This window comes from Anabrus simplex, chromosome 4, assembly GCF_040414725.1.
Source record: "Anabrus simplex isolate iqAnaSimp1 chromosome 4, ASM4041472v1, whole genome shotgun sequence".
NCBI lineage: Eukaryota > Metazoa > Arthropoda > Insecta > Orthoptera > Tettigoniidae > Anabrus > Anabrus simplex.
In genome coordinates this window covers 294,758,363-294,775,590 of record NC_090268.1, presented here as the reverse complement: position 1 = coordinate 294,775,590, position 17,228 = coordinate 294,758,363, and the positions used below count along the sequence as shown (strand labels likewise).

Sequence of the window (17,228 nt, the reverse complement as noted above, 5' to 3'; positions counted from 1 at the left end):
CTTCTCTGACAATAAAAGGTTTGTTCCATCAGTCTAAGTGAAAGTAGTAACATGGATTGTCTCTCACAGATGAACTTCACAACACATTCTGAAATTATTCCCAGGTTGGAAAACTTACATTCTATTTTCTCTTCTTCTGGACTCATCCACATCTTCACAAATTCTAACTAAATAGCAGTTGATCACAAACCTAATATCCACTCTATTCAGACAAAGTTCTCATGTAATAACCCAAAAGCCTCACCATTACTTGCTATAAAGGAAGTGACGTAATGGATTACTTTCAATAGTAGTTTGGGAAGATTCTGACATTTAAAATTTTCTCTGAAACTGTTAGATAATTCTGAGAACTCTTCTTTCTTCTTTCAAATCTTGATGCCTTGTAAATGAGGGATTCAGTCTGGCATATTAAAATACTAATCCTCTGACTGAGGATAAGCTCAAAAATCTGTTTGCAAAGGTATAATAATATTTTAAGCATAGAGAGCAATAATTATTGTTATGCTCATAACAGAATAATATACTTCAGTACATATTTATTCTCATGAAATATAAACAAAAGGGATGAGGTACAAATCGTCAACTCGAGAAGCTACCAGTAATTATACTGAGAAAGCCCACATGGAAGAATCAGAGGAGCATAACATTTACTTTTGATTGTGATTAAAGAAGGCATAATTTTACTGATCTATTCCTGTAGTATAATCTGTAGTCAAAAGTGATATAAAATGTAAATCAATGGAGAGAGAGAGAGAAAAAAAGAGTAAATGCCAATAGAAATAAAACATGCTAGAAGACATTTCTTAAAACCCTCTTGACATTGATTTACATTTTATATTCTCAACTAGCCTTGTGCTTTTCCATTGCATATTGTATCAGCAAATGTGCCAAAATGATATGCATGATATAACATACCTGAAGAGGTCAGGGACTTGAAGAAAATTCTGATGATGCAACTGATACCATCTTAAAAAGTGAAGTGATTACATATTAGAAATACATGCACTACATTAACAATATTACTCCTGGCAACAGTCTTCTACTAACCTCTTATATTGTTCTTGAAGAAGATTAACTTACCCTCCTGATTGGGGCTTGCAGCCTTCCGATGTCTACTACGAGCAAACACACGTGAGATGCTACCCCACGTGCCACCTCTACTTCCGCTGCTGCCACTGCTCCGGCTCGACTGAGTTTTCGTTCGACGAGGCTCCAACTCCATCGGGTTACTGAGCTGCTCCACTGATCTAGAGTTAACCATAAATATATGAAGAACTGATACTTAATTTATCTTCAAGAACAAAACAATGTTCATTAGCCCATATGGTAAGTCTTGCATACATAATGACTGCCAAGCTAAACAATATCTGGAAAGAGAGGAAAATCACCAAGAACCCTAAAATGAAGTTTGCCAATGCTTTCATATTCCCAATTGTCTCGTAGTGTTGAGACATGGACTGTTAAGTTAGCTGACAATAAGAAGAATCACCGTGCCCTACAAATATCTTGGACAGAACACTACACCAAAGAATCAGATCTTGAAGAGCTAAAGGTTAAGGATAGGCTAATGGTAAAAATTAATCAATCCTGTGTAAGATACTTTCAACAGATCTCCAGACAAACTAAAATAATTCCAATGAAAGACTAAAGTAGACAAACAAACATTTTGTATCACTCTGCATGTCCACATGTCTCACTGCCTGCCTGAACATATTTGAGATTCAGAAACAAAAATATATTGTCCCTGCTATAAAATATATTTGGCATGAAAATGAAAATGTATGCCTACTTATGTGACATTTCATTATTTCATTAATCCAAACTTGTAAGAAGCTTGATTCCCTGTAGATTGGATGATTCACTGTCACTTGCATTACTAGAATCCTCTCCTAAATTGATAACCTCTGTTGTCTAAATTCTTTTATCTTGTGGAGATATTCCTTATGTTACAATATAATATCATCTCTGTTTACTATGATGGTTTTTCAATTTCTACTGCTGAACTCAAAACCTATTTCTTTCAGTAGCGTGTGAAGGGAGGATTTTTAAAATATGGGAGTTCAGGATCAGAATTTGCAGTTGATACCAATTTGTTAACCATAGGGGGTTCACTGTTTTTAAACAACATGTGCACTTTCCCCCGTATAGTAGAATGAATAAATACGTAGCACTCCATGTCCAAAACACTTCTAACACATGGCCACTGTTTTCCCGGTGTGGTAACACGGCCGGTAGTGCAAAATTCTTTCCACGCACTGTAAGCCCTTGAAACAGACACACCGGTGAACTCGGATGTTAATTTTATGATATCATCAATTGAACTGTCAGGATATGTTTTCATAAACTTATTAAATACATTTAAGATATTAGTCTTATCTCCACTTTTCAGAGATTTCCCTCGCTTATATTTTACAACACCAGCCATGAAAATGAACTGACTCAAGGTCGTGCCACTGTGCATGACTTTCCTTGTGGCTACGGATGACAACTACCAATACCAGATGAATAGGGGTTTCCACAAGAAGATATCTGATATTTAAGTTACTGACCAGAAGCTTACAATTTTCAATTGCATTCAATACTTAACTTTCAGAAACAACACGTATTTTAAAATTTCAATAATGTTATTTGCTTTACGTCCCACTAACTACTCTTTTAAGGTTTTCGGAGACGCAGAGGTGCCGGAATTTAGTCCCGCAGGAGTTATTTTATGTGCCAGTAAATCTACCGATACGAGCACCTTCAAATACCAACGGACTGAGCCAGGATCGAACCTGCCAAGTTGGGGTCAGAAGGGCAGCACCTCAACCGTCTGAGCCACTCAGCCCGGCTATTTTTAAATTTAGAAATGGACTATTTACTTGGTGGATGAAGAAGGAAACAAGTGTGAAGCATTCAAAGTCATGTGGTTTTGTTTATGCTTACTTTGTTCTCTAGTTGGAAAGAGTTTAGAGCAATGGAGAAGCTGATGGTAGAAGTAAAAGTGCAAGGAAGATAACCTCAAGGACGAGAACCAGGATGGAAAGACCAAATCAAGACGCTAGTGGGGAAGTCTCTCTATGAGATTACATAGCACATAGTCAGCTCAGGACTGCAAAGCATGGAAACTTTCCGGTTCTACATGACATCTAAGGTTAAGTTATAAGGAGATTCCCACCTTCCAATACTTGTCAATTTCTTATAATAGTTCTATTGTTTACATGAAATAATCCAACTTAATCTCTTGGTGTATACTAAATAGGACATGTTTTGTTTCGATTATGGAATATCTTCAGCTAAAAGATTTGACAAAATGGCAAGACAAGTAAAACACATGTAATAATATCTAGGGGTTAATATAAGGAAAGATCTTCATTGGGGTAATTACATAAATGGGATTGTAAATGAAGGGTACAGATCTTTGCACATGGTTATGAGGGTGTTTAGGAGTTGTAGTAAGGATGTAAAGGGGAGGGCATGTACGTCCCTGGTAAGACCCCAACTAGAGTATGGTTCCAGTGTATGGGACCATCACCAGGATTACCTGATTCAGAAACTGGAAAAAATCCAAAGAAAAGCAGCTCGATCTGTTCTGAGTGATTTCTGACAAGAGAGTAGCATTACAATAATGTTGCAAAGTTTGGGCTGGGAAGAATTGAGAGAAAGAAGAAGAGCTGCTCGACTAAGTGGTATGTTCCGAGCTGTCAGCGGAGTGATTGCGTGGAATGACATTAGTAGACGAATAAGTTTGAGTGGTGTTTATAAAAGTAGGAAAGATCACAATATGAAGATGAAGTTGGAATTCAAGAGGACAAACTGGGGCAAATATTCATTTATAGGAAGGGGAGTTAGGGATTGGAATAGCTTACCAAGGGAGACGTTCAATAAATTTCCAATTTCTTTGAAATCATTTAGGAAAAGGCTAGGAAAACAATGGGTAGGGAATCTGCCACCTGGGCGACTGCCCTAAATGCAGATCAGTATTGATTGATTGATTGATTGATTGATTGATTGATTGATTGATTGATTGAATAACTGAATAATTGAATAATTATGGTAATAAAATAAAATGTTAATTCATGTAGGGTTAAAATTTCCAACAAGTCAGTGTCCAAGTGACGAAGTAAAATCAGCATAAGGGGACTTCTTTATGTTGAGATTTATAAGCTCTACACGACATGTCACCACAACCTGTTAAGTGTACTGTGGGGAGAGTAATGATAAAAAGTCCCTTTATATAACCTCCATGTCTAATTTATTGTGTGCCTGGAATGGCAAGCATCAATAATAATCTTGAACATTACTCTACTGATTACTCTTAATGATGAGGAGTACATATTAAATAAATAGATCATGTTCGAGTATGCATTTAGACAGGGAATTAAAGGAGTCCATTTCCCTCCCTTTCCCCAACATTTTTTCTGTTTCAATTTATTTACAAATATTTCACATTGCAAAATAAAATCATTAGCTGATCAAGATCAAGTAGAATTAGCATTGTCTGTGTAAACAAATGATTTATAATTTCCTCTTTTCCCATTTTGTGGTATTATTGCCTTGGCCTGCCAGAACAACAGCTGCTACTGACTGCAGATACTGGAGTGCCACATGGTCAGCGTGACGACATCCTCAGCTGCATTGCTTGGTTTTCTTTACTGCGTCTGCTACCTCTAATATCAGACAGTTCCTCAGTTGATCTCATGAGGCTGAGTGAAACCCTTTCCAGCCTTCAGTCCAAAATTAAAATCCACAGCCTAGAGGGATTTTTTTTTTTTTTTTTTTTTTTTTTTTGTTAGTTGCTTTACGTCGCACCGACACAGATAGGTCTTATGGCGACAATGGGATAGGAAAAGCCTAGGAGTTGGAAGGAAGCGGCCGTGGCCTTAATTAAGGTACAGCCCCAGCATTTGCCTGGTGTGAAAATGGGAAGGAAAACCATCTTCAGGGCTGCCGATAGTGGGATTCCAACCTACTATCTCATGGATGCAAGCTCACAGCCGCGCGCCTCTACGTGCACGGCCAACTCGCCCGGTAATACATGCTCTAGTAGCCAGTCTCATAGACAACTCAACTGATTCTATGTCTTTCTGGAAATTTTCATTTCTCTCTTTATGTCTCCTAATTGCTAGTGCTAGCTCTTCCATTCATCCCAAATTATTGCAAGAGTTTCTATGGCATTTCCATCCAAAGTCATTTCCAACACATGTTGGCTGTTACATTCTCAAAAACTATACAGCCCACAGTGATGCTGGCCTACAAGATAACATTCATGTGGTTATTTCACTGATATTGGCGACACAAGATCATTAATGCATTAACACAATTGTCTAATATTTAAGTCAATGGAGGTACAAGGATAGGAGGAAAATATGGATTCAGATTCAGGGCAGGGATGGCTATTCTCTTTTTGTTACATTCCTGGGTATAAACAAGATTATTACAATAGGACAGTTCTTGAGGGTGTTCAGTCTTATCATAAAGTGATACTTCAAAAATATGTACGAATGGAACAGCCCGTCAATGGCGTAATCAAATATTTCGTGAAGTACATTACATGCCCTGGCCAAAGCATGTGGGATTTTTCAAACGAAGAATCAGATACAAGCGGTTCAGATTCCGCATAAAACTGGAGGTCCCGTGACTATGATCACGATATCACCAGGCACATAAACTACAAGCCTGCTCTTGCACTCTTCATTCATCCATTCAATAGGTCCAAATCATCTCATCTTTTGTACATTTTATAACTAAACACCAGGCTGAGTGACTCAGACGGTTAAGGTACTGACTTTCTGAGCCCAAGTTGGCAGGTTTTGGTCCTGGCTCAGACCAGTGACATTTGAAGGTGCTCAGCCCCATATCAATACATTTACTGGCACATACAAGTACTCCATCAGGACAAAAGTCTGGTACCTCAGCATCTCCAAAAACCATAAAAGGAGTTAATGGAATGTAAAACTGATAACTTCAATATCATCATCATCATCACTAAACTTTATCTCTATGTCTTTATTGCTAGTGGTTTAATGTTGCACTAACACACCAAAGGTTTCTGGTGATGCAACAATGGGAGAAGGCTAGGACTGGATAAGCAGTGGCCTGGCCTTAATTAAGGTACATTTGCCTGATGTGAAAATGGAAAGCCACGGAAAACCACCTTCAGGGCTGCCAACAGTGGGATTCGAGCCCACCATCTCCCGAAGTCACGCTCAGCTATACAGCTGTAACCACTTAGGCAACTCACTTGGTTCTACATCTTTCTGGAAATCTTCATTTCTCTCTTTATATCTCCTTATCTCCTACAACATTTTTCTCAGAAAATTTCTTATATTAAAAGTGTATGGTTGAATGACCTGCATAAGCAGAAATGTATCAAGAAGAAGAAGAAGAAGAAGAAGAAGAAGAAGAAGAAGAAGAGGAGGAGGAGAAAAGTGTATGGTGAGAAGAAAGCTGGACAAAAGAAGGCAAAGGAGTTAGAGCATACAAGTGGGAGAAAATAATCAGGACAAACACCAAAGCAGAAAGGAAACCTAATAGTAAGTTTGTCCAACCCTTGTCCCGTTTCTCTACGAGGTTGGGTATGAAGTGAAATGAATCTGTTGTGGTGGGTTTTTATGATCGGATGCCCTTCCTGACGTCAACCTCATCAGAGGAGTTAATGAGATGAAATGAATGACGTGGTATATGATAGTAGGGAGAGGGTGAAACCTGGTGCCGGCACATAGCCTACTCCTGTCGAATATCACCAAGGGGTCTGCTCAAGGCTTAACGTCACCATCCAATGGATGAATCACCATCAACAGCATCGTATTCCCTCATTTCATATGAGCACTGCGGAGAGGCTTGGAATTTAATCCAGGCTTTTGGCACGCAATCTGGTGATTAGAAATTGTATACCACTGCCTCCCCTACCCTGCCGGCCAACATTCTGATGGTGAAATTTGTTTCGACCAACGGGACTTGAACCAGCTAACCACGATGTCGACCATTTAGACTTCAGCGCCTTAATGATCACGGCCACCAGGCGGGCAAAAGGAAACCTAATAAGTTTAAAATAATATATAATGGAAATAGAATAAACAAGTATACGTTCAACAGGAGAGAACACCCATTTCTGAAGATTTAGGACAGAATGCACTGAGGAAAAAGCAACTACACATACCAGAAGTTCAAATGATAAAATCTTTGTGTAAAAATATAAATGTTAGTAGAGTGAATATGTTAGTAGAGTGAATACCAAGACAGGAGGAACACAATGGTTTGATATGGAAACACGACTTTGACAGGGAAGCATACTTTCTTCCACATTCTTCATCAGAGACATAACTGAAATCCAAAAGATTGTAAAATTTTTTTTTTTTTTTGCTAGTTGCTTTACGTCGCGCCGACACAGATAGGTCTTATGGCGACGATAGAGATTGTAAAACAAAAGATGGGAAGAAACATAGCAAAGACCTTACTCTTGTAAGTGATACAGTGATACGGGGAGAAAATTAAATGGAGTACAAGAAAAAGGTGATATATATATATATATGTAGAATTAGGTGATAAAAGAGTTTGGAATGAGAAAAAGTATAGAAAAGAACTAGCAGTTTCCAGCTGGCTCCACCCGCAATGTACAAAGTATGGTGGTGTTCTTTTCTATCCTCACGGATGTATTTGCAAAGTTTCGAGTTAATGAAATAAAGCATATGATGTGCTGTGGTAATAGAATGTAATATTATGTCAACAAAACACTTGAAAATACATCACACAAAGAAATTGAATTAAACGTTCCTTGGAACAACACTACACTCCGAACTGTTAAAAAGTCCTTCAAAGATCTTCGTCATGGAGAAAAATGTACTCATAACTTTTCTCAGAATCTACTAATTTAAGTAGTTATTACATCAAAAGAAAGCGCTTGATCCACTGAGTATTTTTAGACCAAAATTATCTGCGTACCTCAATTAGAACGAAAGATAAGATTGCTTCAATGAGAAATGTTCAAGAAATGAGATCAAATTGAATGTGCACTCATAACTTTCCTCAGAATCAACCAATTTGAATAGTTAAGAGCTGAAATGAAAGAACTTGATCCACAAAGTGTTCTTAGGCCAAATATAATTTGAGGAAGGCGGAAGTAGAGTGATTTATAGTACCTGGTAACAAATCTGTGCATGAATACTTTTCAGTTAAAAAAAAAAATGAAGGAAATCGACCGGATAGAATGGCCAGACTGACTTACTTTCGTTTTCATAAATTTCTTTAATATATAGATAAACCGGTACGGTAGTGAAAAGAATACATGCTGTGTAATCACGGAAGATGGGAAGGTAACAGAGGACATTGGAAAGAGAGTACAACAAGCAAATGGGTTTGACGAGAGTGTGAGGGGTATAGTGTGAAACAAAGGTGTCCCAAGGAAATGCAAAGAAGTTCTGTATTTGACCTATTATGTACCAATATTAATGTATGCAGAACGTACATGGACAGCAACAAACCTATATGAGAGTACAGATGAAATTCCTTAGAGGTATCCTATGGAAGGCAAGAAAATATAGAATTAGAAATGAAGAGATTAGAAAGAGGACTGGAGTTTTGAAATTACAGGATACGATAGAAACATCATCATCATCATCATCATCATCATCATGAATTCCTTCCAGCTAGCCGGGTAGGATGTTTAAGAACGATGTGCCTCTATTTATTACGGTCCTCGTACCCATGTTTCTCCTCTTTTCTGTAGGTCTTCTCTTATCTGATCTAACCACCTTTTTTCTAGGGTGTTCAATTGGTCTTTGTCCCGGAACGATCTTTTCAAAACACTTTCCTGGTGTTCCGAGTCACCTGCATCAGCTTAATGTGTCCTAGCCACTTCAGCCTTGCATCACTCAGCCTTTCTTCCATGGTCAGGTTGACCTGCAGGTCTCTTTGTATCTAATCATTCCTAATTCTGTCCTTCCTTGTTTCCTGTACAGCTGATCTAAGGAACTTCATTTCAATAGCTTGCAGTTGACTTACTTCTCTTGTATGTATGACACAACTCTCCAGACTATACGTCATGATGGGCAGGGTCTATTTCCTTTTTGCACCATGTTCAACACTCATTCTTGACACTTCCGTCATTTGATATCAAATGGTAGGAAATGGTAGGAAAATATGGTGCAAATTGGGGAAGACCAAGTTCCAAGGAAAATATTTACAGAGAAACCGAAGGAAAAGGGATGGTTCTGAAAGGTGTAGATGAATAGTGGAGGAAAGTCTAGAGAAGATAAGAGGAAATATAGAAGAAGGAATTTTGAATAAGAGAAGAACGCTCAGTGTCACAACGTAAACTGTTTATTGTTACATGAAATGGTAATGTATGGCAATCCCTGTATTTGAATATTCCTCTTCCCTATAATGGAAACTCATGATATTTTAAAAAATCTGTAATAACTAATGGAAAGAATTGGTAATGGGTTTACATTTTTTCTTATAAGATAAACAACTAGTAAACTTTACTAGAACCTAGTTTTCCTCCCTCCAAAGAAAGCACAACAGTTCCAATAATGTCAAAATATTCAAATTCAAATATACATTTACCAGTAGCTTGTCTTATTTCACATGGCATAAACACGTGCAAAAGCATAAATAAAAAAAAATTAATGGAAATATTTTGCTTACCTCGATAGAACACTATTATCAATTGACTTAGAGAAAGCATTTGCATTCAGAGGTGACAAAGAGGGACTGCAATCCTTCGGAGTAGTAGCAGCTGAAAATTAATAATTATATTGTTACTAAATTCTTATTTTGTATTTCTTTTAAGCCTAAAATAAAGAAGACAACCATGATTTATCTGATATACAAGAAAATTAATTTGTTTCTACATCTTATTACTCAGGAACTTCTTTTATCTTTAACAAATGAACACCTGAAAACATAACAGTACATCTTTATTGACATCTCCTTTGGATGAATAACGAAAACTTGATTTGACTAATAGAGACCCGTACACTGATGCCACCGTCCAACTCCTCAAAGAGGGTGAATTATACGTAATCTGAAATTGAAGTTTTATTTGATTTTGATGAACATAAAGAAATTTATCAAATTATCACAGTGATCTTGGTATGGAAACAGAGTAAAAATTGATGCTGTAGATATAGAACCAAATCTGTTGATATCAATGATAATCACCTATGTGACACAGAATCAGAAAAAATAGAAATATAAAAGAAGTGACATTAAAAAAAATTGCCAGCAGAGAGAACCATATAAATGAATTTAATTATTTACAAGTGATTTTATTTCTGCAGTATTGTATGTAATCAAATACATAGTAGTATCAAAAAGTTCCCCAAAATGCTCAATATTAGAGTTGGCAACCTTGCTTCCATGTACCAGACATCACGACCTTGAGGACTGCCATGTAGAGGCATGGAGGTATTGCATGACTCAGTTTGACAGGAGATGCAACTGAATGCAGGTGTGTTCAACATATCTGGCAGAATATCGAGACTTCAGCAGAGATGCAACACGAAGTTCATGTGCAGGCTGCATAAAACTGACGCAGAGACATTAAGGGCATTGCAGCAGGTCCACGGAGGTAAAGCTCTGAAAAAGACAACTGTACACATATGGTTCCAAAGAGGACAGGCAATGGTCAAAGATGAGCCATACAGATGGAGACCTTCCATTTTGTGACAATTGAGCCATAATTAATGTAATTTTCTCCTTAAATAAAAGGCTGATGAAGTCTAATTTTGGAGAACTTTTTGATGCTATCTCATAACAACAGTTTCTGGTATTTAATAGGAATCAGATGAGGATTTTAAGGACCAAACTAAATGCAGTTCACTTTATAGAACTCCGATGACTTGAGCTTAAAAAAGGCCCTAAAAAATCTTAAATGTTTCAACATTGTTGTAAAAATGATGTAAGTAATAGAATTCCAGGACTGCTAAGGCCTGGATAACAGAATTATTTGATAGGCAGAAAAGTACAAGGACATGCAGTATAACTGCCATCATGAAGGACAATTATTTGTATAAGATGAATTTCAAAGAAGTAAAATGAAGTAATTTAACTCAGATCCAAGTTAAATTGAGGAGTATCAGGGATGCAGAATAAAATTCTTTACACTCTTAAATACATGCATCCACAAGTGTACTTTAACTCAATATACACTAATACTCACTTCTAGTGCTAGGTTACACCACCATTGACACTCTGAAAAATGAATGAAATTTGTTTTTTGACAATTTGCTTTGCGTTGCACTGATACAGATAGGTCTTATGGCAACGATGGGATAAGAAAGGCCTAGAAGTGGGAAGTTTTAAAGTTGAAGTTTTTTCCACCTTAGCTACTCATCATTACGTCACGATGATAGATGAATGCACGGTGTTGCTTATCTTGTGTTCTTGAAGTGTTTATATCTGGCCAAATATAACCCTCATTTCTTTAAAGAAGTTCAATAGCACCCCCATCATATCATGATGTGGGCCGGAGTTACCAGTGAAGTTACCATCAGGCCATATTTCTTCGATATGTCTGTGACTGGTGAATCATGCCTTGAAATGTTGTCTTACTAGCTTGATTCCAGAACTTGAGACAGTTGGTCTTCTTAATACTGTTCCTCAACAACATGGGACCCCAGGGCATTACTTGATTCTAGTTCAAGAATGGTTGAATGACAACTTTCCTATCTGGATCAGAAGAGGTGGATTTCTTACATGGCCTCCAAGAAGCCACAACATGCAACAACTGGCTGTTGTCCTACCTAAAGGAAAATCTTGCAGTGATTCAGATGACTTCTGTTGAAGAATTCAAAGAAGAAATAAATCATATCTTCAAAATGCTCAGGTGGGCAAGCAGACGCACAATGGCAGCAGATCCAACTTTGCACAGAAAATGATGGACAACATTCCAAGAAGTCAGACCATTGACAAAGATGCTCACAGTCCTATGTTAGTTATGATTTAATTTTCAGTCATTAATCTTAGGGAGTTCAATAAATACATTTTTTCAGTGGCTTGTGGTCCGGCTCCATAGCTAAATGGTTGGCATGCTGGCCTTTGGTCCAGGGGGATCCCTGATTTGATTCCTGGCTGGCTCAGGGACCTTGGTTAATTCCAATGGCTTGGGGGCTGGGTGTGTGTGCTGTGTTTATCATATGTAGGGCCCACTCCTCATAGATGTGCAGGTCACCTGCACGGCGTCAACTCGAAAGACCTAGACCAGGCCTTTTTGGACGCCACACACCATTTAAAAGAAATGGCTTTAGTAGTAGTAGTAGTAGTATTAGTAGTAGTAGTAGTAGTAGTAGTAGTAGTAGTAGTAGTAGTAGTAGTAGTAGTAGTAGTAACAAACAAGTATAGAATGTATCAGATTGTGACTCATAAACCACCCTGTACAGAAGCAGTTACTCCTCTCCATGTGGGCTCTAGAAGACACCTATTTTTCTACCTACTGCACATCAATCTGAGATGGAAGTGTAACAATTTCAACTATTACCGTAAGATCTCTGTGTAATATATATTTTGTTTCTTTTCTCTTTTGTTGGGTTGAATTTTAATGGCCAGCAGTAGAAGAGAAAATAATGTTTTTAAATTCTGAATTTAACATCAGCATCTAAAAAATTAATGAAAATCTAGGAAATAAAATATAACACAATAACCATTATACAAAGAAAATCAGAGCACTCATTGTATTGACTTGTTTTTAGGCTTAATAAAATCAGATGTAAATTTCTTTCACTCTTCTGCTAATGATTCTCTTTCTATTTATTGAATATTTTGAGTTGTGATAAATACTGCAACGCTGTTTTGGCTTAGTGGTAACTTGATGATTGCATAATATATTTAATATAGCAATTTTTAAATACATTACTTCCATTCCTTAATAGCTCTTTTGAAATTTGAATATGCATCAGTTATTTACATGTTATTCAGTCACAAATGTGAAAACATACATACTCTGCGATGTTTCAAAGGAAATATTAGAACCATGTTGGTAAAAAGATCCAAAGGGGAAGGACAATGAAGGGCAGGGAGGAAGAGACCAGAGCCTAGTGCAGAATGAATAAGAAAATTTTATGGTCATATTACCACCTTCTTTCCTTATTAAGCCGATGACCTAGGTGTTAGGCCCCTTAAAGTAACACTCATCGTTATCTCTCCATATTGGCAATATGTTTCTTTTAAGCTCTTTCTCTATAAGTGGAAGCAAAGCATAAATATGATTCTCTTTGTGAAGGAATGTAAGTACAGATGATCCACTTGGCTCTAGCCATATGCTGGGTAACAAATTGCTAACATGCAGTTCACATGCTAACTGAGGAGCCTCTTTTTGAATGCTGCATCTCAAAGATGATGATAATAATAATAATAATAATAATAATAATAATAATAATAATAATAATAATAATAATAATAATAATAATAATGAACAGACTTTTATGTAAATAAATAATTTGTATGTAAATACATATTTTAAATAATTTTGCTATAAAAACATAAATTATTTAATTTTTAAATTCAAGTCAAACAGCAGAAGGCCTTTCTGTATGCCTGCTAAGCATGATACACACAACTTCAGTAGTATACAGATAACAGAGTGTATGTGACCTTATATCCTGAAGTACACAAATTAATTTCAAATGGCAAAGAAATGTGTTTGTGAAAGCCCCAACAACATACATCATCATTATAGACTGTTATGCCTTTCAGCATTCAGTCTGCAAGCCTCTGTGAATTTACTAAATGTTGCCACAAACCTCTGTTTGCAACTAGTGCTGTGGCCTCATTTAGTTCTATACCTTTTATCTTTAAATCATTAGAAACTGAGTCTAATCGTCATCTTGGTCTCCCTCTCCTTCTCTTACCCTCCATAACAAAGTCCAATATTCTCCTAGGTAGCCTACCCTCCTCCATTCGCCTCACATGACCCCACCACCGAAGCCAGTTTATGCGTACAGCTTCATCCATCGAGTTCATTCCTAACTTAGCCTTTATCTCCTCATTCTGAGCATCCTCCTGCCATTGTTCCCACCTGTTTGTACCAGCAATCATTCTCACTACTTTCATCTGTTACTTCTAACTTATGAATAAGATATCCTGAGTCCACCCAGCTTTCACTCCTGTAAAGCAAAGTTGGTCTGAAAACAGACCAATGTAAAAATAGTTTGATCCATGAGCTGACTTCCTTCTTACAGAATAGTGTTGGTCTCAACTGCGAGCTCACTCTCACCTGCTATATTACCATCCTGGGAGAACACACATCCTAAATACTTGAAATTATCTACCTGTCCCAGCTTTGTATCACCAATCTGACATTCAATTCTGTTGAATTTCTTACCTACTGGCATCAATTTAGTCTTTGAAAGGCCAATTTTCATACCATACTCATTGCACCTACTTTCAAGTTGCAAGATATTAGACTGCAGACTTTCAGCACAATCTGTCATTAAGACCAAGCTTTTGGCACAATCTGCCATTAAGACCAAGTCGTCAACATAGGCCAGACTGCTTACTTCATTTCCACCTAACTGAATCCCTCCTTGTCACTTTATACCTTTCAGCGGATGATCCATGTAAACTACGAACAACAAAGGTGAAATTTTACAGCTTTGTCTAACCCCTGTAAGTGCACTGAACCAAGAACTAATTCTACCATCAATTCTCACTGTAGCCCAATTGTAAACATAAATGCCTTTGATTGATTTTAATTATCAATCCTTAATCCCATAGTCCCCCGGTATGGTGAACATCTTTTCCCCTCGGTACCCTGTCATATGCTTTCTCTAGGTCTATACAACATAAAAACAACTTTCTATTCCTCTCATAGCATTTTTCAATTACCTGGTGCATACTGAAAATCTGATCCTGACAGCCCCTCTGTGGTCTGAAATCACACTGGTTTTCATCCAACTTCCTCTCAACCACTGATCGCACCCTCCCTTTCAAGATGCCAGTGAATACTTTGCCTGGTATACTAATGGACGAGATACCTCGATAGTTGTTGCAATCCTCCCTGTTCCCTTGCTTACAGATAGGTGCAATTACTGCTTTTCTCCAATCTGCAGGTACCTTACCAACGCTCCATGCTAATCTTATTATTCTATGAAGCCATTTCATCCCTGCCTTCCCACTATACTTCATTTCAGGTCTAATTTCATCTATTCCTGCTGCTTTATGACAATGGAGTTTATTTACCATCCTTTCAACTTTCTCAAATGTAATTTCACCAACATCATTTTCCTCCTCCACATGAGCTCCAATGTTCATAACACCGCCATGAAGATTTCCTTTTACGTTGAGAAGATTTTCAAAATATTCCCTCCACCTCTCCAGTGATTTCCTGGGATCTATGAGTTCACCTGAATTACCCAAAACACTGTTCATTTCCTTTTTCCCTCCCTTCCTAAGATTCTTTATTACTGTCCAGAAAGGTTTCCCTGCTGCTTGACCTAGCCTTTCCAGGTAATTACCAAAATCTTCCCACGACTTCTTTTTGGTTTCAACAACTATTTGTTTTGCTCTGTTTCTTTCATCTATGTACAATTCCTTGTTGGCATCAGCCCTTGTTTGGAGCCATTTCTAATAAGCCTTCTTTTTACATTTACAAGCTGCTCTCACTTCGTCATTCCACCAAGATGTTCACTTTTTCCCATCTTTACACATAGCTGTTCCTAGGCATTCCCTTGCCGTTTCTACTACAGCATCCCTGTATGCCACCCATTCCAGTGGTGTATGCTGGGATCAGGACATGGGCTACCACTAGACTTAGGTTACCCCTTTTCGATGATTGGTTTAGTGAATGTCAAGCCTTTAAGATGCAGCCAATAGCCAACAGAGAAGCCTGCTGTGTTGTGTAGGCTCCTCACAAGCTACTGCCCTGGCCTCTGCTGCTGCCAATGCTCAACCCCTGATCAGTGGAGATGATAGCCTAAGGTTTAGCAAATTAAAGTCCGGTTTTGTGGCTAAATGGATAGAATGCTTGCCTTTGGTCCGATGGCCCCAGATCAATTTTCAGAATCAACCCCCACATACTGTCAATTCCTCTGGCTTGGGGACTGGGTGATTATGACGTCTTCGCCATTCATTTTATCCTCATTAAGACACCACCAGACCTATACACATGTCATGCACCATTATTATTAATACAACTGCTGAATTTTACAGCAGTCATACCCATCATTCACTGGATTATTAGCTTCCTTGGGAGATCAGTGGTGTGTTCGACCCATGACCATGGGTTCGATTCCAACCAACAGAAGAGAACCAGGAACATTGCATTCCATTTTAGCAGATCTACCTATAAAAAGAAAACTATATTACTCCTATAACAGCAGCCCTGCAGTGTCTTCCTACAAGGATGTAGAAGTATTAAGTCAGAAGTATGAGGTGAGGAAGTATATACGATGAGTAACGCATGGTTGATAGTTAGCAGTGGCGATCTGACGGACCGAAGCCTAGCATACCTATCTCTCTGGTCCCTGCTCATGTCCGATATACAGCAGCAAGTCGCGGGTGGTAAGTCAAGGGGAGAGGGACGAGAGTCAGGCTGCGATATCAGTCTCCGATGCCTAGCTCTCGGAAATATGTGCAACGTTTTTCCTCACTGCTTTCAAGTTTTGTAAATGGAACAGTGTGTTAGATGCTTACATTATAATGCGCTTTAGACTTCCATCATTGTCAATTGAGGTTTGGGCTTCACCGATAGCCTCAGTAGCTCTCAGTATATGCCACTGATCCATTCTCTTACCTGCTTACTGTCCACTGTTCGGAACTTCCTACTAATTATATCCATGTACTTCTGTCTAATTTCCTCATCCTGGAGATTTCCTACCCTTATTTGTTTGCAGACAGATTTCACTTTCTCTATCCTAGGCCTAGAGATACTTAGATCACTACAGATCAGATAGTGCTCTGTTTCATCGAAAAATCCCCAAAAAACCCTGTATATTCCTAAAAGATTTCCTGAATTCGAAGTCGGTTAAGATAGTCTATTATGGATCTGGTACCCCTAGCCTCCCATGTGTAGCGGTGAATAGCCTTATGCTTGAAGAATGTATTCATAACTGCTAAACCCATACTAGCACAGAAGTCCAGCAAATGCTTCCCATTCCCATTAGCTTCCATATCTTCCCCACATTTACCAATCACCCTTTCATATCCTTCAATTCTATTTCCAACTCTCGCATTAAAATCGGCCATTAGAACTATCCTATCCTTGCTGTTCTGTTGACCCTGACTACGATACCACTCAATGCTTCATAAAA

At 38.0% G+C, this 17,228-nt stretch overlaps 1 protein-coding gene across 3 annotated transcripts in view; it reads right to left on the bottom strand.

The window, feature by feature from the left end:
• Liprin-gamma (liprin protein kazrin) overlaps positions 1 to 17,228 on the bottom strand; it is a 468,379-nt gene that overhangs the window by 133,382 nt on the left and 317,769 nt on the right. For all 3 annotated transcript variants that reach the window (XM_067146080.2, XM_068227243.1, XM_068227244.1), the window contains 2 exons: positions 9,628 to 9,718; positions 1,081 to 1,247 (listed from right to left, as the gene is read on the bottom strand). In XM_067146080.2, coding sequence (XP_067002181.2) covers positions 1,081 to 1,247; positions 9,628 to 9,718 — 258 coding nt within the window. The remainder of the gene's footprint in view (positions 1 to 1,080; positions 1,248 to 9,627; positions 9,719 to 17,228) is intronic.